Source organism: Amblyomma americanum, chromosome 2 (genome assembly GCF_052857255.1).
Source record: "Amblyomma americanum isolate KBUSLIRL-KWMA chromosome 2, ASM5285725v1, whole genome shotgun sequence".
Lineage (NCBI taxonomy): Eukaryota > Metazoa > Arthropoda > Arachnida > Ixodida > Ixodidae > Amblyomma > Amblyomma americanum.
The window spans coordinates 134,423,093-134,450,454 of record NC_135498.1 but is presented as its reverse complement, the minus strand read 5'-3'; the positions used below and the strand labels follow the sequence as shown (position 1 = coordinate 134,450,454).

The 27,362-nt window shown below is 47.0% G+C and overlaps 1 protein-coding gene across 2 annotated transcripts; it reads left to right on the top strand.

Moving 5' to 3' along the window:
- Positions 1 to 3,774: 3,774 nt before the first annotated feature.
- On the top strand, positions 3,775 to 26,838 carry LOC144119108 (testis-specific serine/threonine-protein kinase 3-like). 2 transcript variants are annotated; one of them, XM_077651823.1, is made up of 7 exons: positions 3,775 to 3,963; positions 5,125 to 5,344; positions 9,159 to 9,333; positions 10,429 to 10,619; positions 20,338 to 20,507; positions 24,866 to 25,296; positions 26,044 to 26,838. In XM_077651823.1, exons 1-7 carry the CDS (start codon positions 3,833 to 3,835, stop codon positions 26,508 to 26,510), a joined length of 1,785 nt encoding a protein of 594 aa, XP_077507949.1. In that variant the 5' UTR covers positions 3,775 to 3,832; the 3' UTR covers positions 26,511 to 26,838. The 2 variants fall into 2 exon arrangements, with proteins under 2 accessions (XP_077507949.1, XP_077507950.1); XM_077651824.1 differs by having other exon boundaries at positions 26,109 to 26,362.
- The last annotated feature ends 524 nt before the right edge of the window (positions 26,839 to 27,362 follow it).

Here is a 27,362-nt window from a genome sequence, read left to right as displayed (position 1 = left end):
GTCAGGTAGTGGCAGCTGATTCGGGTCATGAGAAGGAAATAACTAGAAGAATAAGAATGGGGTGGAGCTCATACGGCAGGTTCTCTCAGATCATGAATGGCAGTTTACCAATATCGCTGCAGAGAAAAGTATACAACTGCTGTTTCTTAACGGTACTCACCTAAGGGACAGAAACGCGGAGGCTTACAAAAAGGGTTGGACTCAACTTAAAAGCAACGCAGCGAACTATTGAAAGAAAAGTGGCAGGTGTAACGTTAAGAGTCTGGAATTGGGTAGAGTGGGTGAGAGAACAAACGCGGGCTAATGACATCTAGCCGAAATCAAGAGGCAGAAATGGGCTTGGGCAGGTCATGTAACGCGAAGGGAAATAACCGCTAGACGTCAAGGGTAACGGAATGAATTCCAATAGAAGGCAAGCGTAGTAGGGGGCGGGAGAAAGTTATGTGGACGGATGAGTTTGAGAAGTTTGCGGGAATGCGGCGGCCGCAGCTGACAAAGGACAGGGTTAATTCAAGAGACATGGTATAGGCTTTTGCTCTGCAGTGGGTATAGACAGGATGATAATGATGATGACGTTGCCGGCGTTTACACGTGGCTTTACTTTACGTTCAGGCGAATTTAAGAATTACTAGGAAAACCAGGAGTATATATCCAGCAGAAGTTCTTTGCGGCTGAAGAGAGAGATCAAGGCATAGACCCGGCTTTAAACATGGAGCATGATGTTAGAGAACGTCGTAATCTATGCCAGAGGCGAAATTCATTCATTGGATCGGTTTGAGCCTTCTCATACAGGAGAGTAATTAGCGCTGCTGCTTCGCCCAGTCTCCACGCACCGTATCTTTTGGAGACAGTCACGATAAAGATTCCGAGATGATACTGGTAAGACGACCGTAACTGAGCGCCGCAATGTCGTCCTGAGATCGCGACAAAGGGTTGGCTTTAAGGTTGCGCTATTGTTCGATAAATTACTGACGTTAACGTATGACAGCACTCACGCTGCAAAATGTTCTCATATATAGAGGATATTGCCGAGCATTATTGCAAAGGAGAACTTTTGATATCTGTATTGGATCGCGATTTTACGTTGATCTTTGCGCTCTAAGCAAATTCCGCGGTGTATTTCGTGGTGTTAGTCTCTTAGGGTCACTTTCTCAGCGGTCAGTGATGCGCTTTTCTTGGCACCGCAATTAGGTTTTGGCGGCTCACGGGCTTCTGTGGGCGACTTTTGCTCCATTCCAACCATAACATAATGTTTTTTTCCCCTTCTATAAGTTAATGTGCCAACGAATGCCACGTATCGATCGACTTAGGAATATATACGGTGTCTTGTTGAGCCCACCATAGCCATATTGTTAAAATTTACTTGAGAGTAATATGCGTTGCTTATTGTTTTGCTTCCATTAAGAAATCGATTCGATTTATTAGAGCTTAAAAAGAGATTCCTAGTAAATTTTTCTTTTTAACAAGTAGCTTTAGGTGTTGATGGAGGCCAGCTTTTCTAGCCGGCCGTCCTGCTTCAATTATGTGATGGAGCACCAACAAGACACATAAAACGAGGATTACTCGACAGCCTCACTCTGGTGTTGTTTAATCATGACGAACTGCAAGCAGCGAAGAAAATATTCTTTTACGGTGGTGGCATCTAATATTACTGTGCACGGTACACTTGTGATTTTGCAATTACAGCATTTTCTCTTGATTCTACTCGGCCACATGATTGGAACGATTTTTTGTTTGTTTTATAGGGTCACAACGTGTGTATTATGGTGTGAGAAATGCGTTGGGAAAGTATTGAGCATCCTGTCGTGCAGTGCGTTTGCGTTCAGCGTCCCTACAGCATTCGTCCTACGTTTGACTGGCCGCACGTGTGTGGCTCTTGTCTCCCATAATCGTTCTAAATTCCATCCGACTATTTATATCAGCTACATCAATGCCTGTCCCTTAACGCGGATTATTTGTCACATCCGTAGTTTACGGCTTATGAAGTTGAAAGCCTCAATGTGACTCAAGGCTATGAGAACGAAGGTTCTTAATTCTTTCGACCACCAGCTGTTAAACCTGCGCTGACATCCCACAGTACACGCCCCTCTAGCACAATCCCAGTGATGGATTTATTCCACCTGCTACTGCTAAGACCCACAGGATGCCGCGTCATGCAGTAATTTCCGTATAATTTTGTGACAGTTGTTTGAAGGTTTTTGCGCCATCTTGATCCGACCAGTTCACCACTCGAAAACGTTGAAGCTGGCAGGAGGTAGCGTCTATATGCACTGGATGGTTACGTGATTGCAGGCCCCTTTTGATAATAAACAAAACAAAAGAATGGTGACTTGGACTACTCAGCTGTACTAACAGACCCTTTACGGAACTTTATTTTAAGAGCCAGTGCTCTAAAGACGTTGACGTTGGGACATAAAGGGCGAAACGGCGATATTTTATGTTATGGTACGTGGGATTCATCATACCAAAGGAGCGCAGGGGCTATGAGAGCTGCAGTAGTAGAAGGGTCAAGATTAGTTTAACCACATGCAGTTTTTAACACGCACTGACATCACATGCCACATGGTCTTATCTGCACTTAATCTCGGGATAAATGCGGCCTCCTCTGCTGTCATTCGATTCCATGTCTTTGACCCTGTAGCCGAATGCCACAGCAAATGGGTTACCACGGCATATTAGTGAGCCGCCATTTCAATTCATGGGCTGGAGATTCAAAGTACCAGTATTGAGCAGAAATATTTAACATTCCAATTCTATACGTCACACTCCTCGCAGCTTCCGCTAGCTATTATTCTCGGTTCACTGAAAGTATACCCTCATTTGCTACACAGAACGAGCTGCCACTACACTTTGGTTAAAAAAGCTCGACAGCAGCCATAGTAGCGTGTCTAAGCGCGGAATATCGTGCAGTAGGACTAGTTACGGGGGAAACTTAAGATCCTCACATGCTAAAGCCATTTGACATGAAGGCATTTACATAATGTCATTTGGCCTGAAGGCCTTCTACCTAAAGATATTTACCCTGAAGTGCTTCACCATAAAGGCCTCTACCGTAAAGGCAATTGACCCAAAGGCAGTTGACCTACAGGCCTTCACCACGAAGTCCTTTGACCTAATGGACTTTACAACAAAGGTCTCTGACCTAAAAACCTTTACCCTGAAAGCATACACCTTGAAGGCCTTCACCCAGGTGCAGGCTTGCCACAAAGTAGGTTCAGAGACGTACCATCGGAAAAAAAATTAACAGACCCCCCCCCCCCCCCCCGAAAGTTTTGGCATTCGCCACTCTGCGTAGGGTCGCCACCTGACAAAGCACTTCTGGAGTCGAAACGAATAAACTGCGCCGGTTTCGACACGAGACCTGCTTTGTCATGTGGCGCCCCCAAACATAGCGGCACAGGCCAGAACTAGCAGGTTCTGTAAATTTTGCCCCCGATTATACGTATGCACGAAATCGGGAAGCGCGTCTAGTTGTGATGCCGCCCTAATAACTGTGTAATCGGCCGAATACATTTCGTTGCTGCTGCTGTTGTCCACCTCAGTGGTAATGGCATGCAGCTGCGATCGGTGATATAGGCGACGGCTTAGTGTTGACTTTCAAAACAAGAACTTCCCTGTCCAAAATGCTCAGTGTACTAAAAAAGTGAAAATACGTGATTCATAACGAAAGATGGGAGAATGAAACATATACTTAGAAGCGATGGATTCAAAAAGATCCCGTCTAGAGAACACACGGTCGCCGAGGATTCGGCTGCACAGAGGAAGAAGAAGGAAACCGAGCCTGACATCATCCGGTCCTAAAAAAATTCGGTGCAAAATTCCTACAGCTAGCATGGCTGCCCTATGGAGTCAGTCCCATCTCCCTTGCGACTACGCTCAGGAGACCACAGATGCCTACGTGCTCGCCAAGAACGGCTACACGCTGGGCGCCGAGATCGGTTCTGGGTCCTACTCCACGGTCATGTAAGCACACCAGAGGTCCTAAGCAGCATGGCCGCCATTGCCCTTAGACTAGAGAAGGTGGAATGTTCGCGCATTTTCGCTGCGTCGGTCGCACATTGTGAAACTAGCGTTCGTGGCGATTTGCCATACGTGCGGCGTAGTGAGAGACCGCCGCTGAAAGTGCCGGCTTGGTACCCCTTCTTCTATGTGGCATTATACATGTGAATGCTCCTGGGTGTCCTTTCAGTTGCCTCAGAATTAAGTTTGAGGGGAAGCACTAAACCTGTATTAGAGGACAGGGACTCTTAACATGCGGACCAGTACATTCGCGGCTCACTGGCAGGTTCATTGCTTGGAAAAGAGATTTCTGTTTTCGTTTCAAGGTTATGCTGACGTCGCCATTGCTTCGGATGAAACATATATGTCTAGAAACTCATTTTCTCGGCCCATTTATTCTTCCTCCCCAGTTATCATTTTCTGGAATCAGTTTGACGCAATATTGCATTGCGTCAAGCGTGCTAGAGATAAAAAAGTCATAGAAAAATATTTGCAGAATATTGCTAACCATCCCTAGAAGTATAAGTCTTGAAAATATTTTAGCTCACTAATCTTCTTTCTAACTCCTTATTGCCTTTGAAAAAATTTTCTTCAAACTTTCTCAGAGCGTTCCAGTTTTTTAGTCACTAGGATTGTGATCTCGACTGCGTGCTCTTTCTCTATGCTGTATTTCTGACTAGTTGTCCGCTCAGCGCTTATTTATAGCAAACATGAATTTGCGTACATCGCTGTGTGTGCATTTAAGCGAACTGTTAACATTTACCGGATCTCATCAGTTCGCGTCACTGCACGGCGGATACTGTCTGCTGTCCGTTCGCTTCAGAGAGCCCACAGAGGGACCTCCTCTTCTCCAATAAAACGACACCATGAATAACGTTCTCTGATTATATGAGACCAATAGTCTCAGTGCGCGGTAAGAACCACCGAGTGGTGAATTTTTTTCCAAAACCTTGCATTACGGCTTCCATACTTAGCCCACGCTTCGCTTCAGCGCGTTAAAAAAAACAAAAATTACCTTGAAGATATATCTCGCCCTGATGTAACCTCGTTTTATATGAATTGCGCACAATATGACTTTCACTTGCAGTTTGGCAGAAAATGACGCGTTTTCTTCTCTCTGCGCAGGATGGTCGAGAAAGACAACGTTGCGTACGCATGCAAGATAGTCAACATGGCCAAGACATCGTCTGAGTACCGGACGAGGTTTCTGCCTCGAGAGATAAATATCATGGCACGCCTCCGTCACCCAAACATTACGCGAGTCTTCCAGATGATATGCGAAGCGAAGAAAGTCTTCATCGTTATGGAGCTGGCGACAGGAGGTGACCTCTTGTCCAAGATTCAGGTAACCCATTGCGATTTCCTGCCATAGCGAAATGGCGTTCGTGGTGAGATTCCACTAGCCCTTTCTCATTCGTATTTTTGCATTCATCTTTTGTATATCATCAGACAAGAGGCTGACGTGGTGGGGTGTGTAAGAAAAGGGTGGCCAGTCAAATGCGCTAGCCCGAATAGATTTGCAAGGACCGTTGCGTTTTGACAAAGAAGTAAAGACAAATTTTTCTGATGATCAAGCATGAAAAGTATTCTCGGCTTCCTGGAAACCTTTAGTATCAGTACAGATCGAGCAGCGAGAGTCGCAAGCAGGTTGAACAATAGAGTTTCACAAGAAACCTTAGCGCTTTGACTTAGCCCACAGCGCGCACTTAAGCTCCGACTCACGATCGCAACAAATTAATAGCAGATCGAATTCTGCTTATATTGCCTACTAAACTTATCTTCGGAGCAGTAATTTTGCTGATGATCATTTCATAGTGAATACTTGCTACTGCCACCGTTCCGTTCGCTTTAACACCGCGTTTTCTGTTGTGATGTTTGCGCTACAAAACTCCCTCTAGCTGTACTTATGAAGACATTTCTTGTTAAATTTGAAACAACTGACGCAATACCTTGTTCTTGGCATTGAAGTATTGTTCTTGGAGTGCCAGCAGTGTAGTGAATAAAACTACAACTACAAAGCGCAGTAAACTGGTCGATTCGGATGCCTTGGCTACCATTACGGCCACGACGTTAATTCTCAAATAACTCCAGTTTTCACTGCAGCGTTCCTTTTAAATCATACGACTGACATGGGACGGTAAAAGCGAAACATGCTTATCGCAGCGGTCTCAACGCCGTTTACAAGGGCTCATTTCGGTCTCGCAGTTCAGTATGACCGCAATTTTGAGCAGTGAAAAGCTTTATGTTACAAGATATTGCAAAAATAATCAGAGGTGCACTCATTACAGCAGAAGACAGTAGACTGCCAAAAAAGAAATATAGAGACATGAATGAGGAATAGCATTTACACTGAGATAAAAAAGATGACGCGGTACTCGAACCGCAGGCGACCGCATACGGTACGCGCTGTGCCGAACGGAGGCGGCTCTGGGGTTCCAACCGAGCAGCACGTACAGCGTTACGCAGCCGATGAGCCTCGCCTCAGGCGAACGACCAGCGCTCTTACAGTTTGCGGTAGTCAGCTGCCATTTCTGGCAAGCGACGCATACCTAACCGGTGGCGTAAGCAGCGAGCAGGCGACTCCACGCGAGACCACCGTACTTTCATCGTCGCTCTCCTTGCGCTAGTCTTTCATCTTCCGCTGCGCTAGCCCTGAGGGTTCTGCCAGCCCTGCCACCAGCCCGTCCGTCACCCCCACGCCGGCTAACGCCGACGGCGAGGCACGCCTCTCAACCCGGGAACGGGCGCCTAAAGGCTGCGGGCTAAAATATCTAGAGATCCCTCGAATTATTTCGAGTCCATAGGCCGAACCAGCACTCAGTCCACCGCGTGTCTTACGAATCTTCATTAAAGTTTGCCTACTTGCGCCCTATAGTATTTGGACGACGCTTAACCTCCACTTAAGAGTACAATGCGAAGCATTACCACTATGTAATTCAAGGCCTTTAAATCATCGCACTGAACGAACGCTCCACAGTGGTGTAGTGCGGCACGGTGCAACCCTTGCCCTTTGCGGCGTCCTCTCCAGCATTTGCTGTTCCCCGCGAGAATGCGTTGCACCGGGCCGTTTCCATGGTAAACGGCGTGGACTCCACAATCGGCCCTCATAGACGCCCAGCAGTGTTGATGGCAGATCATACGCTTATTCCAACATTATTCTAAACACCTGTGCGATAATGAAGAGGCCTACAATCTTTGCGGAAGCGATCACCTCATTTGGGCATGGAAGTGGGAAGTTTTTCACAAACCCCTATGATGTGCCGCCTGAAATGGAAGTGTTGCTATGATATCTGGCTGCCACAGGATCCACCGCAGTCGCTATTTTATTTGCAGTAGTCTCAACTCTTTGTGGGAGAAAAGATTCTGAGCAATGCACTCTGCCTATTATGTGAGCGACAGACTCACTACTACCGCCACCTAATATTAACAGCAGCCACTAAGGCCAAGCAGCCAAATCTAGTGCAGTGTTTGTCACGCAGCGAGCATGTGGCAATGGCGTGTTACTAGAGTGAGCGAACATGTGCTCGTTGTGCGCGCACCGTGCTTAGCGTGTGTAGCCTTGCCCAGCTTCAGCCTAACCTCGCGCACGTCCTCACGTTTGAGGGTGGCATAGTCGTAACTATTACTTTCTTATAAAATATCCCAAATGTGAGCTTTCTAGCGTTAACAGTTCTCGCGAAAAATGGCGGAATTATGCGTCCCATTAGTCCGTGAAAGCATCTGAAATAATAGGTGATCTTAGTGTAGGCTTTTAAACAACAAATGCGAAAACATAAAAGAACCTACGTCTTATGACAAAACAGTGCAGAAATGTTCATGCTGCATCCATTCGCTGTCGACATTAGGTCAACAGACGTGGGAATATTTGCAGCAGGCTACCTTACGGTCTGAACATGCAGGAAGCGAACTGCACAAACAGGCACGCCATGGTCACTGCATGTGGATCGCGTTCTCACTTCTCATGTTTTCGTCGAGCACCACCAGATGTTAAAAACATCAAATTTTTATCAAAGAAATAAGGACAGGGCCGAAAAAAAAAACGGCGTAAATAAGATATTTATGGACTCACTAGTGAGAAGTAACTTTTTGACAATTAATGCGCCTGTTTTACCGGCTGGAGAGGCGTCAAAATCCTTTTTAAAACACGTGTAGCGCACGATAATAATAATAATAATAATAATAATAATAATAATAGGTTTTGGGGGGAAAGGAAATGGCGCAGTATCTGTCTCATATATCGTTCGACACCTGAACCGCGCCGTCAAGGAAGGGATAAAGAAGGGCGTCAAAGAAGAAAGGAACAAGAGGTGCCGTAGTGGAGGGCTCCGGAATAATTTCGACCACCTGGGGATCTTTAACGTGCACTGACATCGCACACCACACGGGCGCCTTAGCATTTTTCCTCCATAAAAACGCAGCCGCCGCGGTCGGGTTCGAACCCGGGAACTCCGGATCAGTAGTCGAGCGCCCTGACCATTGAGCCACCGCGGCGGGTAGCGCGCGATCGGAACGATTCGTTTTGAGACACTAAAACCCCGCTATAGGGGTACGTGCTGCCACCGGGTGAGTACTGTTAAAACAAGTACAAAAAAGCTTCTTTGCACATCCACGAGATGGCGATAGAAAAATGAAAGCGCTTGATGCATTGGTTTTGGGCTTAACTCACAACGTGACTATGAAAAAGGTGGAAGCCTTCTCTGCCGCTGTCTACAACGTGTTAATCATGATGGCTACCTGTACAATTGTTTAGGAAGTCATTATACAACAGCGGGCGCAAACTGGGCGCGACCCTGTCGCCTGTCCCGAACGTACCTATTTTCTCCGCTTTTCACCTTACGCTTCCGCCTTTTTTCTTCGACCGCGACCCGTTCTGCCTTTTCATTCTCGTCGTCACTTCATTTTTGCCCTACTTTCATTCCTCGCCGTGCTCTCCGCTGTTGCTGTAGCTTGGCCGGTCACGCCAAAAACGACGACTACGCGCAAGCCAGGAACGGGTGCCTAAGAGCTGCGATAACGTTTCTTTCAGGGAACATTTAAACTCAGTTCTGTTTTAAGGCTTAACAGCTTGCCCGTATTTCTCGAAGTGCTTGCACTGAGTATGCCGCCCAGTACGCTGTAATGTTCACGAAGTCAACCAAAACGTCTTGTTCTCTTCTCAGAGCGCAGGTCGCCTTGACGAAAGGACAGCTCACCACATATTCGTCCAACTTGCATCTGCTGTTGCCTACCTGCACCGTCGTAATATTGCACATCGCGACCTGAAATGCGACAACGTCCTGCTAACCACCCAGCAGGCGGTCAAGCTCGCCGATTTCAGCTTCAGTCGTTACTGTAGTATGTTTTCTGAATGTCAAAGTTGAGTGGCTAACAGTTATGAGTCCAGAATGACTGCTATATACTGCTGTATATAATATGCTGCATATAGTCTTTAGATATAGAATAATAGCGATATACAAGTCTACGGAGGACGTGTATTGTTTTTACTTTACTTATCCAATCGAGATGCACGCTTTACTTTAAGGGGATAAGTTGAGATACAGAAAACAAAGGATGGATCAAAATTCATGTTTTTGGTGCAACTGAAATTGTGTTCCACAAATGACGTCGGAAGAAGAAGTTATAACCTCGTCTCTGTCGCCTTTTGAAGTTCTATATCAGCAGTTTTTGTTTTGAACTTTAATCCATTCCCCTAAAAAGAGTAATTATACGCATTTAATGTTATTAAAGGAAGTTCGCACTTACAACTTCCAGCTCCTTTAAACTCAACAGGCGGTACGTTGCGAAGACACCTACCCACTTTGAAGTGACGCAAACGTTTTTCCCATTGTGCAGAGAATTTCTTTCTTCTGCTTTAAATGCTGCAGAAAACTAAAATAATGTGTTAATGCTGTCGTCGTTACAGGATTAGCTCTCTCGCAACTAAAAAAAATCCTTCCTCTAGAGAGAGCCACTTCTCAACACATCGCGCAATCCTACACAATATTTAGTTACGGAAAAAACATCAGTCAATACGCCATATTTATAACTGAGATTACTAGGAACATTTGCGTTGAAAAACCTTATGTTCTGCACTTTAGAGATAGAATTGGTTAGCGAATTCATTTCTGTGTGAACCTGATGCTGTCAAATTCATACATCTGTTACTATGGGTCCTCCGATTATTAGAATATATTTACATTATTCACATGCGTGTTTAATCATGCTTCTTATTTGTCCACTTGACCTATGTCGTTGTTCTGAAGGTCCTTTCGGCCTAATGTAAAATCCTGCAAAGGCTTCCTAAAGCAGCAATAATTGATGCTGAGTAGGATGATGACAAAATGTCTAATTTTTCATCTAGCAAATGCAGGATTAAGTACCGTTCAAGCACACAGAGGTGAAGCTTGGGCGATCACCTCTGTATTTCCCTTTGTGTCTTGTGCTTTGCAGACGACCCAGTGGAGCGCAAGAAGATGGTGCTCAGCGAGACGTACTGCGGCAGCGAGGCTTACGCCCCACCCGAGGTGCTGCAGGGCGTGCCATATTACCCTAAGCAGTCCGACATGTGGAGCCTGGGCATCATCCTCTACGTCATGATGACAGGGGCGATGCCCTTCCAGGACGGAAACATCGTTCGCCAGGTGCGCTTCCCAGTGGTTGGCCACTGACAGTCATCATCATCAACCTGACGGCGCCCACTGCAGAACAAAGGCCTCTGCCATGTCTCTCCAATAAACATTATCCTTTGCCTGCCGCGGCCACCGTACATCCCAAATTCAATCTCATCCACCCACCTAACTTTCTGCCGCCCCCTGCTAAGCTTGCATTCTCTTGGAATACACTCCGTTACCCTTAAGGACTCGCGATTATCTCGGCTTCGCATTATGCATTGCCCAAGCCCATTACTTCCTCTTGACTACGACTAGGATCTCATTAAATTACGTTTCCTCTATCGCCCAATCTTCCAGTTTCCGTTCTCTTCACGTTACACATCAGTTTACTTTCCGTCTCTCGCTTCGTTGTCCTTAACTTAAGCTGAACACCTCTTGCTAGCCTCCTTGTTTCTGCCCCTTAGGTGAGCACCGGTAAGATGCAGGAGTTTGTTGTATACTTTTTTCTTGTAGGGTTATTTGTAATCTGCCATTCATGATCTGAGAGAAACTGCCATATGCGCTCCAACCCATTCTTGTTCTTGTAGTTATTTTCATGTCATGATTAGCAACAGCGGCCACTACCTGCCCTAAGTAGGCGGATTCCCTTACCACTTTCGGCACCTTGCCACCAATTGTGAAGTACTGTTCCCTTGCGAGACTGTCGAATATTAATTTCTGAATTCTCTGGATGTTAATTTGAAGACTTAGCTTTCTGCTCTTTGCCCCGCCGCGGTGGCTCAGTGGTTAGGGCGCTCGACTACTGATCCGGAGTTCCCGGGTTCGAACCCGACCGCGGCGGCTGCGTTTTTATGGAGGAAAAACGCCAAGGCGCCCGTGTGCTGTGCGATGTCAGTGCACGTTAAAGATCCCCAGGTGGTCGAAATTATTCCGGAGCCCTCCACTACGGCACCTATTCTTCATTTCTTCTTTCACTCCATCCTTTATCCCTTCCCTTACGGCGCGGTTCAGGTGTCCAACGATATATGAGACAGACACTGCGCCATTTCCTTCCCCCCCCCCCCAAAAAAAAACAATTATTATTAGCTTTCTGCTCTGCCCGTCTCAGTTATTTATCATGCTTTGCACCTCATCTCCTCAGTGGCTTAGCAAGGCAATGTCATCAGCGAATCGCAAATTACTTAGGTGTTATCCATAAACTCTTATCCCCAACTGTTCCTAGTCCAGGGCTTGGAACAGCTACTGTAAACAGGTGGGGAATAGCAATTGCGAGATCGTGTCTCTCTGCCTTACACCTTTCCTTCATGGAATTTTGTTACTGTCTTTATTTAAGACTTTGGTAGCTGTGCAGTCGTTATATATAAATTCCAGTGTTTTCACTACGGCTCTTCTTCACCCTGATTCCGCAATGCCTTCCTTACTGTTCAGGTTTACACTCAGCCAAATGTTTTCTCGTAATTAATGCATCAATCTCTATCACCTGGTTGATAGCCTGATTATGGTCTACCGTCTAGTATCCTTTACGGAAGCATGCGTTATCGTTTAGTTCATGGAAACCTAAGATTGTCCAGATTGCATTTGCGATTGCGTTACTAAATACCTTGTTGGCAACGGGCAGTAAGCTGATCGGTCTGAGATTTTTCAAGTCCTTGGCGTCTCCTTTCTTATCAATTAAGATAATGTTACCGTTCTTCGAAGCTTTTGGCACGCTCGAGGTCATGACGCATTGCATATCCTATCGAAAAATCTCGTAGATATGTGTCACACGTGTCTAGCCCATAGGAAGTTACGGAATATGTGTCATACGTGCCCACATATCAGGTACGTGCCCATATGTCTAACGTGTAACATGTGTCTCGTACGTAAATCTATTCGAATTGAGAAACGCTTGGCTGGAATTGAAACGATGGGAACGATAAAATAGGTGCCATTCAATTTAAGAAACAAAAAAAGTAAAACAAAGTACTGGGAGAAAAAGAAAAACACCGTGCCTATCACGATTCGAACCACCCTCCTCTACATAAGCAGCGCACAGCACTAACCACCACTCCATGACTGCCACATGGAATTATGGTGTTTTTTTGCATGAAAACACACGCTGTCCTTTCCATAATGCTTTGCAACTGGAGTGTAAAACCTGAGGAGAAGTGGTTATTTGCCTTGTTTAAGGAACGGAACTAGAGAACTGGTCTTCCACTGACATTGTGAATCTTAATGTGTAGTGCGATAAGCATTGAAACATGTTTTCCTCACTGCGCAAGTATTTTTGCTAATCCCGGAGCTCCGCCAAGGAAATAGCCCAGTTATTAGTTGCGTTGCTTTACAGCGGCTTAACAAAGCAGCAAATGCCATATTTACCTGCCAACTAAACGTGTATCCAAGCGCATTGAGAATGCCGAACGACGGACAGCTTGGGTAACCGGTCTTCAAAGCAAGATACAGGGCAGAAACAGCGAATCGAGGAGAAAATTCTGTGAAACAGGCCAAGCGTTTCCTTTATCATTTTCATGCTCTCGTTCGAATTTGTTATTTGGTTCTTGGTCGCTACATTTCCGCGCGTTTCGCGAAGCACGCACGAATGTATACGATGCACTCATGAGGTAGATGTAGGCTGATACGATGGACATCGGAGCTCCTGTCTGCGCACGAGTGCCGCGTACGTATGTTCAGCCGAGGCATTCGCAACGCTGGTCAAATATGTTTAGGGGAACACACCAAGGTGGAGTAGAATTGTAATAAGGGAGTAATTACTCATTCGCATGAACGCAAGCGCAGCCATACGGCTACAAACGAAAGCTATACAGCTTTCTAAGAAACTTCCCAGTTAAAAAAATTCTTCATGGTCCGGGGTTCGAACCCAGGACCACACATTTAAACAGAGCAGCCGCTCTACCAACTGGGCTTCCCGGGACGGCAAGCGAAAGCTACACTACGCCGGCCACTTCGCGAGGTCCGTGTAGCTGAGCGCTGAGCCGTGGCACCACCACTCCGCCAGCTGTGCGCATGCGTGAAGTGACGTCATAGCCCGCAAATTGTGTGCGTGCCGCGCGCCTTGCCGCTGCGCCTACGGCGGAGCAGACGCTGCCCGCCTCGGCAGTTGTGCGCATGCGCGAAGTGACGTCAGAGCACGCAGCTTGTGTGCGCGCCGCGCGCCTACATTAGGCAAGCATTTCGAGCCTTCAGCGTGGCGGCGCCGTGGCCACCGAGGCAGCTGCAGGCGGCGCTGCAGGCGGCGCGGCGTTCTGGCAAAACCCAGTGGGGAAGGAGTGGAGAGGGGGAGAGGGGGAGAGAGTGAATCCACATCCACGGACGAAGATGAGAAGGAACGCCCAGCGAAACGCAGCGGTGAAAGACTGACTTTGCACTTTGACTGAGCCAGGTCCACTCTGCCAGCTGCAGCTATCGGTAGGGCGAGAGAGAATTGATCGATAACTACAAGTGGGAACAGTGTTGGTCAAATGTTTAGGGGTGTCCCCCAAAGTGGAGTATAATTGTAATATGGAAGAAATTACTCATTGCCCTCAACCCAAGCGCAGCCATACGGCTATAAAGGAAAGCTGTACATCTTTCTTACAAACTTCACAGATAGTCAGTAGATTTCTTGGACAACAGGAGCCTTAATGCTAACATGTTTGAAGACAGGACGCAGGCGCACAGCGTTCTTGCGATGTTCAGAGAAGCCTGTTGCGGCTATCCTCAGTTTTATTGTTGTGCAATATGATTGAATTTGTTCATTATATTTAATCATTCTGAATATGTTCGTGCGTGGCCTGCCATGAGCACATGGTGGGCTGTGCACGCTAAACCCTCACCGCACGATGTAGCTTTCTGGCAGGAGTCGGAAAACATCCGTCGAAATCCTGGGGACGTTACACTTCCATAGTAGGAGCGATCATGGATATTAACGAGCATATGATCTGCGCTCCTCCATTAGATTACCTTGCTGATTTTCTCTGCTTTCTTTATCCCTGCTCAAAAAAGTTTCTGATGCAATAAACTCATACAGTTTGTCACTCAGATGTCATACAGTTGTGCCACAAATCATACAAAAATTGGCACACAATTATGATGCATTTTTAACAAATCATACAATTGTGATACAGATATTTCATAAAAGTTTTTTAACTTTGTATGACGAAGCTTCTGATGTTTTTGCATTATACGGCTTTTTTCAGCCGGTTACAGAATTATTTTCCTTTGCAAGAATATCCTGCGCCTCAATGAGGGGAAGGGGATTTTATGTGTCCCCAAACAGCTCTTGGCAGGAGCCTTTATTCTTTGTAGACAAAAAACCTGTGCCAAACTGTGACCTTCCATATTGGTAATACCTGTCATATGAGAGAAAAATGAGGAATCAAGCCCGTTCATTCCCTCTCCCGCTCTTTCCTTCTCACTAGATTTTCTGCCTATTCCCGCTTAGGCTGGTAGTGTAATGATGGTGATGCGCTTTTCCCTTTTCAGCCGGGGGTCATATCTTGTGCGCCATAGCCAAGACAGCAATGGTAAACGAAAACATAAAAAGAGATACAAAAGAGCAACACAACAACAACGTGAGTAGGCTCTGTGTCCCCACGCCATATCGCAGTACCACTGGAGTGTGGTGAGTCGCTGTCGTCTCCTCTGACAGTTACGGTCAGGCTAGAGTCGTCTGCCACGAATTCTGTATGCGCGCTTTAGTTCTACCGACGCGAACCCGATCTCATTTGTGGAGTGCCTGCATCTTCAGGATGAGGGGATAGGCTGTGCAGTGAAGGGTTATATGTTCGGCTAGTTCGTGATGCGTCGTCGGCAAACCTTGGCTTGACCACGTGATCACAACGTCACCTCACCGGCGGGCTATAAAAGGGGCTGCCTGAATAAATCGTTCCTTCTTGTTGTGTCATTCCTGCGTGATGCTATATTGCAGTGGCGACGAGATAGCGCGCCGGCGCTAGGCGAACTTACGTGCACAAGAATGAGTGCCGGGCGGCCACCGGAATTCACGGATGCAGAAGGTACGTGGCCTACGTATCGTGTTCGGCTGGAGGCTTACTTCGAAGCCCATAGCATCGCGGAACCAACGAAGAAGCGAGCGCTGCTCATAGCTTCGCTCACAGACAGTGCGGTGAGAGTGGTGCAGGGGCGGTGCCATCCAAAACAAGTGAATGAGCTGAGTTACCAAGAAGTCGTCCAGCATTTGGAAGACCACTATGCTCCGCAAGTTAACGAGATCGCTGCAAGTTATGCTTTCTTCAGGCGCTCGCAAAAAGACGGGGAGTCTGCCCAGGACTTCATTGCGGAAATTAGGCGGCTAGCGGAGAAGTGCAACTTCGGAACGTCACTGGAGCGCATGTTACGGGACAGAATTGTGTGCGGTGTGCAAGATGAAGACGTCCGGCGACACTTACTGACTCAACGGAAGCTTACACTAGAAGAGGCGGAAGACTTTGTTGTCTCGGCACAGAAAGCCTCCCAGAACGCCAAAAGCATGCACTCTTCAGAGCCAGGAGAGGTACATTTTGCCCGTCAAAAGAGTCGTTCATCGAAGCCGCGCCCAAGGCTGGAGAAGTGCGATACATGTGGCAGGTGTGGTGGCGAGTCGCACACCGAGGCGGAATGCAAACACCTTCACGCGGTGTGCTACCGGTGCGGCAAACGAGGACATCTGCGCCGAATGTGCCAGTCCAGCACAAGTTTCCTTCGGCACGCATCGCACCCGGGAGGCCAACGACGCCAGGGCTCCTACGCAATGGCAGCAGCAGGGGACACGAGCTCGGACGACAGCGAAGCCCTGTACACTATTGCAGCGGTTCTCCACCAAGAAGCCAGCATCCGCAAGGTTCGGCCAATTTACAAGGACATTAATTGGAATAACGTCCCTCTTACTATGCTGGTGGGATCACCCGTGAGTGTCATCTCCGTAGCGACGTTCCGGAAGTACGAGGCGCTGTGGCCGCCGTTGCGCAAATCACAGCTTAAGCTATCCTGCCTCTTGGGCGAACTTCCAGTTGTCGGACAGCTCAGTATGACGGCTACATGCGACGGGAAAGGCATTCCGGGTACGGTCGTAGTGGTCGACAGCGTCGGACCATCTTTGTGCGGCAGAGACACAATCAAGGCATTCAACGAGGCTGGGGTGGCAATGCTGTCGCGTGTGGTCGCGAGTGTGCAACCAGTCGAGATAAAAGCTGACAGCACGGAACTGCAAGAGCTGCTCAACGAATATGCTGACGTGTTTGCTCCAGGACTCGGCGTATGCAAGGGACCACCGGTCACATTGCAGCTGAAAGAGAATGCGTGTCCAAAGTTTTTTAAGGCCCGTACGGTTCCCTACGCTTTGAGGGACAAGATGTCTGAAGCGCTGGACCAACTGGTTGCGCAAGATGTCCTGGCGCCTGTGAAAACCGCCGAATGGGCAACACCAGTGGTACCCGTTTTAAAGGGCGATGGGTCTCTCCGAGTGTGCGGAGACTTTCGTATGACAGTGAATGCAGCCACAGTGATGGAACAGTACCCGTTGCCTCGAGTGGACGACATTTTTGCTAAGCTGAATGGCGGAGAAGTATTTACGACGTTGGACTTACGCCAAGCCTACAACCAGCTACCTTTAGACGCGGATGCCAAAAAGATAGCAGTGCTGAACACTCAGAAAGGCCTCTTCTGTTTCAACCGATTACCTTTTGGCATAAGTTCTGCTCCAGCTATATTCCAGAGGCGGATGGACGCGCTGCTGGGCGATATTCCAGGAGTTCAGGTGTACCTGGATGATATTATCATCGCTGAAAAAAAAGACGATGTATCAAGGCTGAAGAGGGTGCTGCAACGCCTGCGGGAGTACTGTCTCCGACTGCACAAGGATAAGTGCAAATTCCGGCAAGACGAAGTCACTTTTCTCGGCCATCGGATCGACGCTAAGGGTCTGCGACCAAAGGACGATAACATCAAGGCTGTTATCGAAGCCCCAGAACCTACTTCAGTGACTGAGCTGAAAGCTTTTCTCGGACTTGTAAATTATTACGGCAAGTTCTTGCCCAATCTGGCCACTGTGCTGGCTCCGCTGTACGCCCTCCTAGCTAAAGGGGCCAAGTGGGAGTGGAACAAGGAACAAGAAAAAGCTGTTCAGAAAGTTAAGCAGGCAATTGTGGCTTCCAAGTTCCTTGCTCATTACGACCCGGATAAGCCACTGCGGCTTGAGTGCGATGCGTCATCAGTAGGCATTGGGGCCGTTTTGTCCCACCGTGTGAACGGTGTTGACTACCCCATCGGATTCCGGTCCAGGACACTCACAAAGGCAGAGCGTAACTACTCTGTTAGAAAAAGAAGCACTAGCACTGGTGTTCGGCGTCGCACGGTTCAAGGACTACTTGTATGGACATCGGTTCGTGTTAGTAACCGACCACAAGCCTCTTACTGGTTTATTCAATCCAGGCAAACCAATACCACCGATGGCGGCTGCGAGAATCCAGCGCTGGGCCTTGTTCCTTGGCAACTACAGCTACACATTGCAGTACCGCAAGGGCAGCGAGAATTCCAATGCAGACGCCCTCAGTCGCTTGCCATTGCCGGTTACGGAGCCGCGGGATGTCGCTCCCGACGAGTACGTTTTGTATGCCCAGTGTCTTGAGGAAACGGCGGTCGGCGCCCGGGAGGTTGAACAAATGACAAACCGAGACGCCACTCTTCAACAGGTCAAAAGGTGGATTGCCGACGGATGGCCTCCGTATCTACCGCAGGATCTTGAGCATCTCCGGGCGTACTTCAACAGAAGAACAGAGCTAACCGTGAGCCACAATTTGGTGTACTGGGGACATCGCATTGTTCTACCTATGGCGGCGGCAAAGCGTTTGTTGGGGCTGCTCCATGAGACGCACCCTGGTATGACGTCCATGAAAAGCACGGCGAGAACGCTGTTTTGGTACCCGGGTCTGGATTCTGACATAGAGCGACTGGTGAAATCATGCTCTATTTGTGCACAGGCCGCTGCGATGCCACCGGCACAGATACCTTTGGCGTGGTTAGCAACCGGGGAAAGATGGAGCAGACTACACGCAGATTTCGCAGGCCCAATGGACGGACATATGGTATTGGTCGTCGTAGACTCTGAAACAAAATGGATAGAAGCAATTCCAATGAAAATTGCCACATCGCAAACAACGGTGGACGCACTACGGTCAATATTTGCACGCTTCGGCCTTCCAAAAACCTTCGTTTCAGATAACGGTCCACAATTTGTGGGCGCCATTTTTCGCGAGTTTCTGGCACGAAACAACGTAAAGCAACTCACAACAGCCCCTTATCACCCACAATCTAATGGTTTAGCCGAAAGAGCTGTGCGCACGCTCAAGGACGGGCTAAAGAAAAACCCTGGAAAAGACCTGGAAATGCGTATAGCTCGGTTTTTGTTCCGATATCGCCGAACGCCTGTTAAGCATGGCAAGTCGCCCGCGGAACACTTATTCGGCTACCAGATAAGAACAAAGATGGATTGCATCACGCCCGGTGAGAAGTCTGCAGAAAGCCAGCGAAGAGTAGGTGCGACTAAATTGGATGTGGGAGAACCGGTCTGGATGCGCAGTTTCGGAGCAGGTCGCAGGTGGATTCCAGGAGTAGTGCATGGTCAACAGGGCTCCAGGATGGTCTCCGTTGACTCGGAGCAAGGTCTTCAGCGGCGGCACTTGGACCAACTGAGACGTCGGACTGAATCAGAAGACAGAGCCCCTGGAGAAGTGGGCAAGCGGGAACCTGCGGACGACGCTCCGACCACGTCGCAAGATAGCCCAGAAGCATCCGGGACGGAAACTGGCCCGCCTGGTTTGCGAAGATCAACCAGACAGCGACGGCCACCTGTACGCTTTCCTCTTTAAGGGGGGAGAGATGATGCGTCGTCGGCAAACCTTGGCTTGACCACGTGATCACAACGTCACCTCACCGGCGGGCTATAAAAGGGGCTGCCTGAATAAATCGTTCCTTCTTGTTGTGTCATTCCTGCGTGATGCTATATTGCAGTTCGATGCTCTTTGCCTGGGTTTTGTACGTGTGGATGTATGGAAGGATCGAAAATTGGTGCGTCTCCTTTGAAACGGTTCATAGGAATTGCCACTGTGCTACGTTTTGTTACCTTTATATTTCTTTAACGTTGCAAAAATCGGTCTGAAGATTCATAGTTTTCTTCAAACAAAATCCCTAATCCTGCACTTCCAACCATACATCATATTAATTTCGACCTACCAATCTTACAGTCGCTTTTTGCTACCTTCTAACTCTTATACTGGCATACAGCGCCGCATCTCAGAGGCTGTGGAAAGAGCTGAGCGGCGCCGTGGCCAGAGGGGCTTAACACGAGGCAACAGCCGGGGCGCACTACTTGGCGAATAACCACTTAATTATGCGTCCATGCTTCTCCTAAGTGAACAAGGCAATCCCGCGTGAGTGCGCTCCGTAGTGGATGCTGTTACACTGGCGTTCCGCAGATATCGGGACGTACTGCGGCGCCCGCCGCTGGCACATATTCTGATCGCGAGATCGTTGGGGTATCCCCACTGATACCCCACAGTACGGTATAGTTTCCACAGGCTTTCCTGTATTCATATCCTGGGCGCTTAGATGGCGGCACTCTAAGGTGATTTGCAAACAATATAACCATGGAAACTTAATCTGCCGCAGATATGCGACACATCGTATCCAAGCGCGAAACGGCGTAGTAATGAAATTGCACCGAAAGAAATGAAGCATGGGTTGGTAACAGGAGAAAATGGCGTTCTCATCGCAGGTTGGCTTGCAGATGAACCGCGTCATTCGTTTTCCTCTATATGTGAAGTGCACGCATCAGTACAGGAACCTGGTGTACCTCTTGCTCGAGCCGGTGACTACTTTGCGAGCAACGATGAAGATGGTCGTGAGGCATCCCTGGCTGTTTCTCTTCCCGGATCCGACAAACACGTAAGCACGCCTCAGGGTGATTTTAATAGCGTGGGATGTTGCCTCCAGGCCAGCACTGTATTCCGGGTTTAAAAGCAGCAGGCACATGCAAGTTCGTTTAGGTATCGCCGCGCAAGTGTTTGCGAAACAAGAGTGGCATTTACAGAAACTAATCCAAAGCAAATAATCCCAGATTTGGTAGCAATTTTTTATTTACGGTTGAAAGCTTTGCTTAAACTGAGCACTACCAGAAAAATAATCACTCACTGGACTAGGAAAATTAGCTCTGGCAACAAGTGAGTAGGCAGGGTAAAATAAATTGAAATTTTTTATGGCTGCCATTCAAGAATGAGTACTGACGTCAACGTAGGATTCATAAAAAGCGCGTTGCGTGCACGTCTTTCTGGCTAAGACTCACCGAACAGACAGGAGCTTGCATTCTGAAAATAGCAGGAAAATACCCTCTTCCGGAAGTAAAAATATATACCTGGTGAGTTCGATGGGTGAATAGAAGCGAGGAGCATCTCGTCTGATACGGGGGGTGGCTGTTCGCCGTCAAGGTCGTCTTTTCTTTTTTTTTCTTTAAGCGAACCATCACGCATAACACCAATAATTTAAATATTACCACTTTTCATTAAATACAATTTTAATCAGAAACTGCCCTGCTTTTGAGCCACCCATCTTCAATCGCTTTTTGCTAGCTTCTACCCCAGATTCATTAGCATGACCTTCGTTATCTCTAAACCCTAGGGCCTCAGGGAGAGTAAATTTGCCTGCTTCTAACACCGAAAAATACTTACACATTATCATACAAGATGACATATTGTTTACACAGATTTACCACACCCTGAACCGTATAAAAGCACTTGCGCTAGAACTAAATAAGGTTGCCCTGTCCTATCCTACCCTGCACATGTCCATCTTCTCATTGAAATGTCTTTTTTTTTTATCTTCGCGTCCCAAGAAACCCTTATATAGCATCAATAGCTAGGGCGCTGCCTCTTGAATTGTAGAACGATACCCTCATGATTCGTCTTTTCCATTTTCTCTATGATTGTACAGTCTGTTTATTTTGAATTGAATTTATCTAGTTCTTACCTTGTGCATTATATAACTGCGGTTGAAATATCTTCATTTCCTGATTTCCAACGCAATTGCAGGCTAGTTTACTGGCCTGTTACCGCCATTGGGATTCAATGCTATTTCAGTATAAGTACTGAGTTATCTTAGCTGCCCGAATATTATCGCCTGATTTCCTCCGGACTTCTTCGTACATTTTACTCTGAGCTCCTGTGCTTGTACCATTGCGCAGCCCATGTCAAACTTTGCTGCCTCATTTGTGGTTTTACCGTGGGCACCTAGTAAAGTCTTCCAACAGCTGTCTGATTTATCTCTAGTTCGCACAGAACTTCTGCCCATAGCTCAAAAATGGATTTCCAAAACTAAGCCCTTCCATCATATTTCTTTATAAATATTTCTCTGCAATACACACTTGTTGCACCCTCATATTGCCCTACGGATAGTTTTCTCGACATTTATTTGTCATTTCGCCATAAGAATCTGTTCGTGCTTTTATATATGCATATCTCGTTTTCGTTTACCGATGCCCCTAGATATTTGTATTCCGCCAGTCTCGGTATCTCATGGCCTTGTATTTAATGCACCTGGACAGTGGAACCAATCCAAAATATTTGTCTGAAACTTGTGTGCTCAAAGTGAGGCGTAGAGCGTCTCGTTGGCATCCGCAAGAACTACTAACCAGAGTTTGTAAATCATCGTGGCAATCAGTTAATAGCACCAACTCCTCAGCATATATTAAGCCAGAAAGCAGCTGCTTTGCGACCGTTCTGCCTGATCTGCACGACAGATGACAACCTATAGATTACATTCTCGTAGCCTTCCTTAAATATTTATTATATAGATCATAACAGCAGCTGTGATGCAGGACAACTCTGCCTTAATCCTTTGCGTACCTTGACAGTTGCCGTACTCCTTATCCCTTAAGTAAGTTAAACTTTATTAGCTCAGCAATTTTTTTTTACAAAGCCAATTATCTCATGACCGATCCTCCAATCTGCTTGTGGTTCACAGCACATCTCCATTGTTTTTGTACGCACCACATATGCCTGTGAAGGCTAAATACAGAGACTTGTTCTAGGCCTTACAAATTTATATGCATTAGATAACCACGAACAGGCCTGCATCTAAGTGTCTAGAGCTTCGGAACCACTTTTAATGTCATCCTAATATCTTAATACTTTGTATACATGGCTGAGTCTTCGCCGCCTATATTGCCAGCCTGTTTGCGGCATATTATCTTAATCGTTCAGAAGGCTTATAAGTTCGTCCTGTATCTTTTACTCTTATAAAGAAAAATTAATTCCACACTGTCGCCAGAAAACGTTATGCCAGGGCTATATTGTGATGTGGGACGTCTACAAAAGTGCGCAACGCAACGGAATCCGGGCTGAAAGATAACTCGTTAACTGGAATACACTCCTTTTTATCGCACATAAAATACTACGGCACATCATTTGAGCTACATGTTTTCTCCTCTCTAATTATGCGTAAAAATCATAATGCATAGACCAGCATGTGTTATTTGCCTACGTTCGCTATGTAAACCAAAATTTATTTCTTCTGCCTTCGTTCGGTTTCACCAACCGTACGCTAGTTGTGATGTATAAAAAGTGTTTTGTTCACCTTAGGCTGAAAAAAAACTGTCCTTTTACCGCTGAAGCGTTGTTTTTTTTTGTTATTCTTTCTCTTGGAGCCGGGTAGATTAAGCGTTGCAGTTTAAAAAATAAGAATGAGCGAATTTCTCATAGTTTCTAAAGCCTTACATGACCAACACATTCCTTACACGTCACAGCTAATGTTCGGTTGTTGAATTCAAAACGGAAGCAGATTGAAGAAATTGGACTATAAATTATTCAGCGGTCGTACGCACATAGCATGGTGTACTTCGTGCACGGTAATTTAGAAACCATTATTTAAAAGAAAGAAACACGGAAGCAAAAATTTGGTCTCTATATTCCTTTATTTATTGGCACATACTATTTAAGAACTGCGACAGTCTCTTTTATGACCTCGCCAAGCACAATCACACGCGTTTAAAGTAACCGTCCATCACTCGCTCATGTTGTAATTACTAGTTACATGTGTCAGTCGAAACGCAGCTTTTAGTGTCCTTAATATGACTATCTGCTTCTTTATGAGAATGAGCGTTGAAGAGAAGTAAACCAACGTGCAAGACTGAGCCACCGCACAGGCTGTCCCTTGTAACTATTGTTAGTATCAGTTCGTGAATTGAAAAGAGTTTGAAGAAAAGAAATGTTTAAATTTGAATAATCTGCAACTGCACTCGAAGAAAGAACAAGTAGATCTACTGACATACTGTGAACTGTGTCAGCACTGCACATAAAAAAAACATTGTTTCAGTTAGGTGGATTTTTAATGCGAAAACATTAGATGATTGTGTACCGAGTTTTCTGTCAGCAAAACATTCTCTTGACGATTACGTTGTTCTATTACAATAAATCTGCAACAGTTTGATCCTGTTAGGCAGTGTGTGATGAGATCTCGCTGCGGGAAAAATTTGCTCGAGGTGGTATAATTAGTTATATATTAAACGAGAAATTTACACCTCAATGCCACGATAGCCACGGGCGTCGACATAGCTTTTCCGCACGATTGAATCGTTCTATAAAAATATAAGTGCAAAAGTTGATTGTGTTAGATACTGCGTAATGAGAACTTGCTTTGGGAAGCAGTTAGTTGACGAATTTAAATTACATAATTATTTACACTTCGACGACACAATCGTCGACGTAGCTTCTCCGCACATAGAGGTGATAAATATAAAATCGGAGTGCACAACCATTGTGGCTAATGCAGGTTTGCTACACTACATTGTATGACGGCCTATGCATTTATTTATTTTTTGGATGCGTCTATAACATACGCGTCCTTTGTTGTTTGCACTCGTCCTACGTGCTTTATGCTTTGCACTTTCGCCTAGAATCTCTGGGACATTTTATGACATAAAAACACGTCGAATTCTAGCACAAAGTTTTTTGCTGGTAGCTTGGATCCTCGAGGAAACAAAGACTAGAGAATACAGTCCCGCAGCAATGTGTAAAGTTGGTCTTCTGATAACTTCCATCTGAGCTTTGGATTATTTAATGCTCTGAATTGCATGATTTCCTCAAAGACCTATTTTTCGAGTTGCTCACGATCTGCGTGGAGCTTGGAAAATTTTGCGCAGTTAGGGTTATGCCAACGCTTTAGAGCAAAATTATCGAAAATATGATTCTCTGTAAGACCACTACGTTCTACAACCCACCTGCAAAGGTAACGGGGCGCCTGGGTTTTCTCAGACTGACTCAGGAGCTGGACTGGCGTGCCAAGAGTTCTGAGCTTCACGACCCACTCTTGGTCAGCGACCGACATCTTGTGCAGCCAAAGGCGTCGCGCGCGGCTTCCGCCTTGGACGAGCACGGCGTGACGCTACCCGCGCTGGACCGGAAAGCGGCGGCTGAGAGCCTGCGCAACGACACCACCGCCGGCAGGACTGGGGGAAGAACGTTTGGCCAGCAGGAGCTAATCGCGGCCGACCTTCCAGAGAACTTCGAAGGGCTCAGCTTTGAGGAGGACGGAGTGCGCAGCATCTCTACAGGGCAAGAGAACTCGGAGGAAGACCTCTTCAGCGAGACCACTACGACAACCACGACTTCCGACGACTTGGAGGTTCCTGAGGAGGAGGAGACGAGCCCGCCCAGCGAACAGCCACCAGTGGAGAGAAAATGTGGTAGGAGATGAAAACCTAATGATGCAGAAAATGCTTACGAAGCGTTCATCTTAAGATGAGGGCTGTGCGGCACACCTTAACCAGGGAGGGGTTAGTGCGTGCCTCGACCACACCGTATAAGCGGTCATCCCGTCTGCACCCTTCCTAATTTCCTGTTCTAAGTACTACTTTCCTTCTTTCAACATGCGTGAGCGAATGTTCCGAGCTCTACTGCCCGCAAGGCATGAAACATTCGTGGCAGTTTCTGAATGTGGCATGAGTTTCATACCTCTAACGTGAGGTAGCCAAACATGACACCATTCAAGAGCGGTTCGTCCAGAGAAACTGGCCTTTCATGCCTCAAAATAACAAGGTTACGCTCCGTTGAAAGAAAACCAAACTTAGGGATGCAGAAGAGGCCGCAGGAAGGCCCCAAAGAGGAGAGAGGTGATGCGGAAAGCGCGACAGCAGATGGTGTGCACCCGTTAGCACGTGGCTACAGCGTTACTTTATTGCTTTAGCACATGCTTTCGGGGATGCTCGTTTAGGTAAGGCATAAAAGCACATTAACGATTATTATTAAAGTTCAGAAACGTTATTGAATCGGTACGTCGGGGAAATATTTTTGCGTTCGACACAGAAGCTACAACAACATTGACATAAGTTTCTGTGCCACATGGATTGTGATAGTGTAACGCATGGGACCCGACCATTTCTTAAAGTCGGCAACTTCTCATATCAGGGCACGTCCCTCGTTCCTCTCTACAGAGCCAAATGGGAGACAGTGCCCGCGCAACAATTATGAGGCGCGTGCCTTCTTCGACCCATTGAAGGCGATGTCCACCGGCCACCAGACTACGAGAGAGCAAATGCAAGGCCGGGTAAACAGGCAAAGACCGAGTTTCACCGAAGCCTACGCCTATTCCGGACAGCCTCTCGGCGGAGCGCAAGACCAGTTTGCAGAACGACAGCAGCCGCTCTACCCTACCTGCTGTCCCGTTGAGACGGATGGGACAATGGGGCTGCGGCGGCCCCCGCTGGGCGCATACGAATCCGACCGTTACACTAAAGCCAGCCCCTACTCCGACGGCCGGTTCTCAAACGTCAGGTCTTGCACAGTGGTAGACGAAAGCGTCGCCCCACCCACCTCCGTCTCCGCATCGCCCGGTTACGGCGCCTACGAACCATGGGCGGCGCACTCCACCACTTCCTCCATTCCCAGCAGGCGCTATTAGTTTAAAGGTCACAAACGCTGTCGGAATAACGGATATTTCAAGGTGGAAATTTAACAATCTATTCCCGCAACTTTTGTTGACAGGCCTGCTGCATTCATCACAAATTCGTAGTCGCGCTTTCCGCTCTTCTGTTTGTTCTTGTGTGCGCGTGGTTGTGTCGAAACTGCTGCACGCAGGTATCGATTTGGTGTATTTTAATTCATTATTATAAATCTAGGCGCTCACAAACAACGACTCAGAGGAGACACAGCGCTTTTAATTCTCTCTGACTGCTTAATCTTGGCAGCCCAGTAAAATGAATGGCAGTTCACTAGGCGATGCTTGAGTAGCTGCCTCCATCACTTTTCGATACACGGTAGATAATTTTGCAACTAAGAAAAGATCATGCGGAATTTAAAACCAGCATCAAAAGCCATGGTATAGTCATTTGCTTCGCTTTATTTGTTATTTGCGAACGTTTGGACTTGGAGGGGTGGGAAAGTATATCGCAAATCATCTTCATGGACAACGACTCTTCTGGTACGTCGTTGGTGAGTTTACGTCGAAGTTAACATCAACGCTGTCTAAAGTCCTGTCTCGTCATTTACAAGGAGAACTAGTAAGGAAGAACACCACCTCTGCTGCAAGGAACATAATCAAGAAAAGCTGGGCGACTTAAGTCGAAACATACGTTTCAGAATTTTCGGTTCCTCGCAAACTTTTTTTTCTTTGAGCCAGCTTTAAAGAATGAATCACCAGTGTGCCGTGTGAAGAATATGAATATAGCAATGAGTTAAACGTTTTACGTACAAAATATTGAACCCATTAAGAAAAGCGCGAGCTGACAGACGATTCTAAAAATTGTGGAGAGCA

Coding starts and splice junctions, on each gene's coding strand:
- LOC144119108 (XM_077651823.1), top strand. CDS start 3,833: ATGGCTGCCCTATGGAGTCAGTCCCATCTCCCTTGCGACTACGCTCAG. Junction 9,334..10,428: donor CAGCTTCAGTCGTTACTGTA/GTATGTTTTCTG, acceptor TGTGCTTTGCAG/ACGACCCAGTGGAGCGCAAG. Junction 20,508..24,865: donor TTCCCGGATCCGACAAACAC/GTAAGCACGCCT, acceptor GGGTTTTCTCAG/ACTGACTCAGGAGCTGGACT.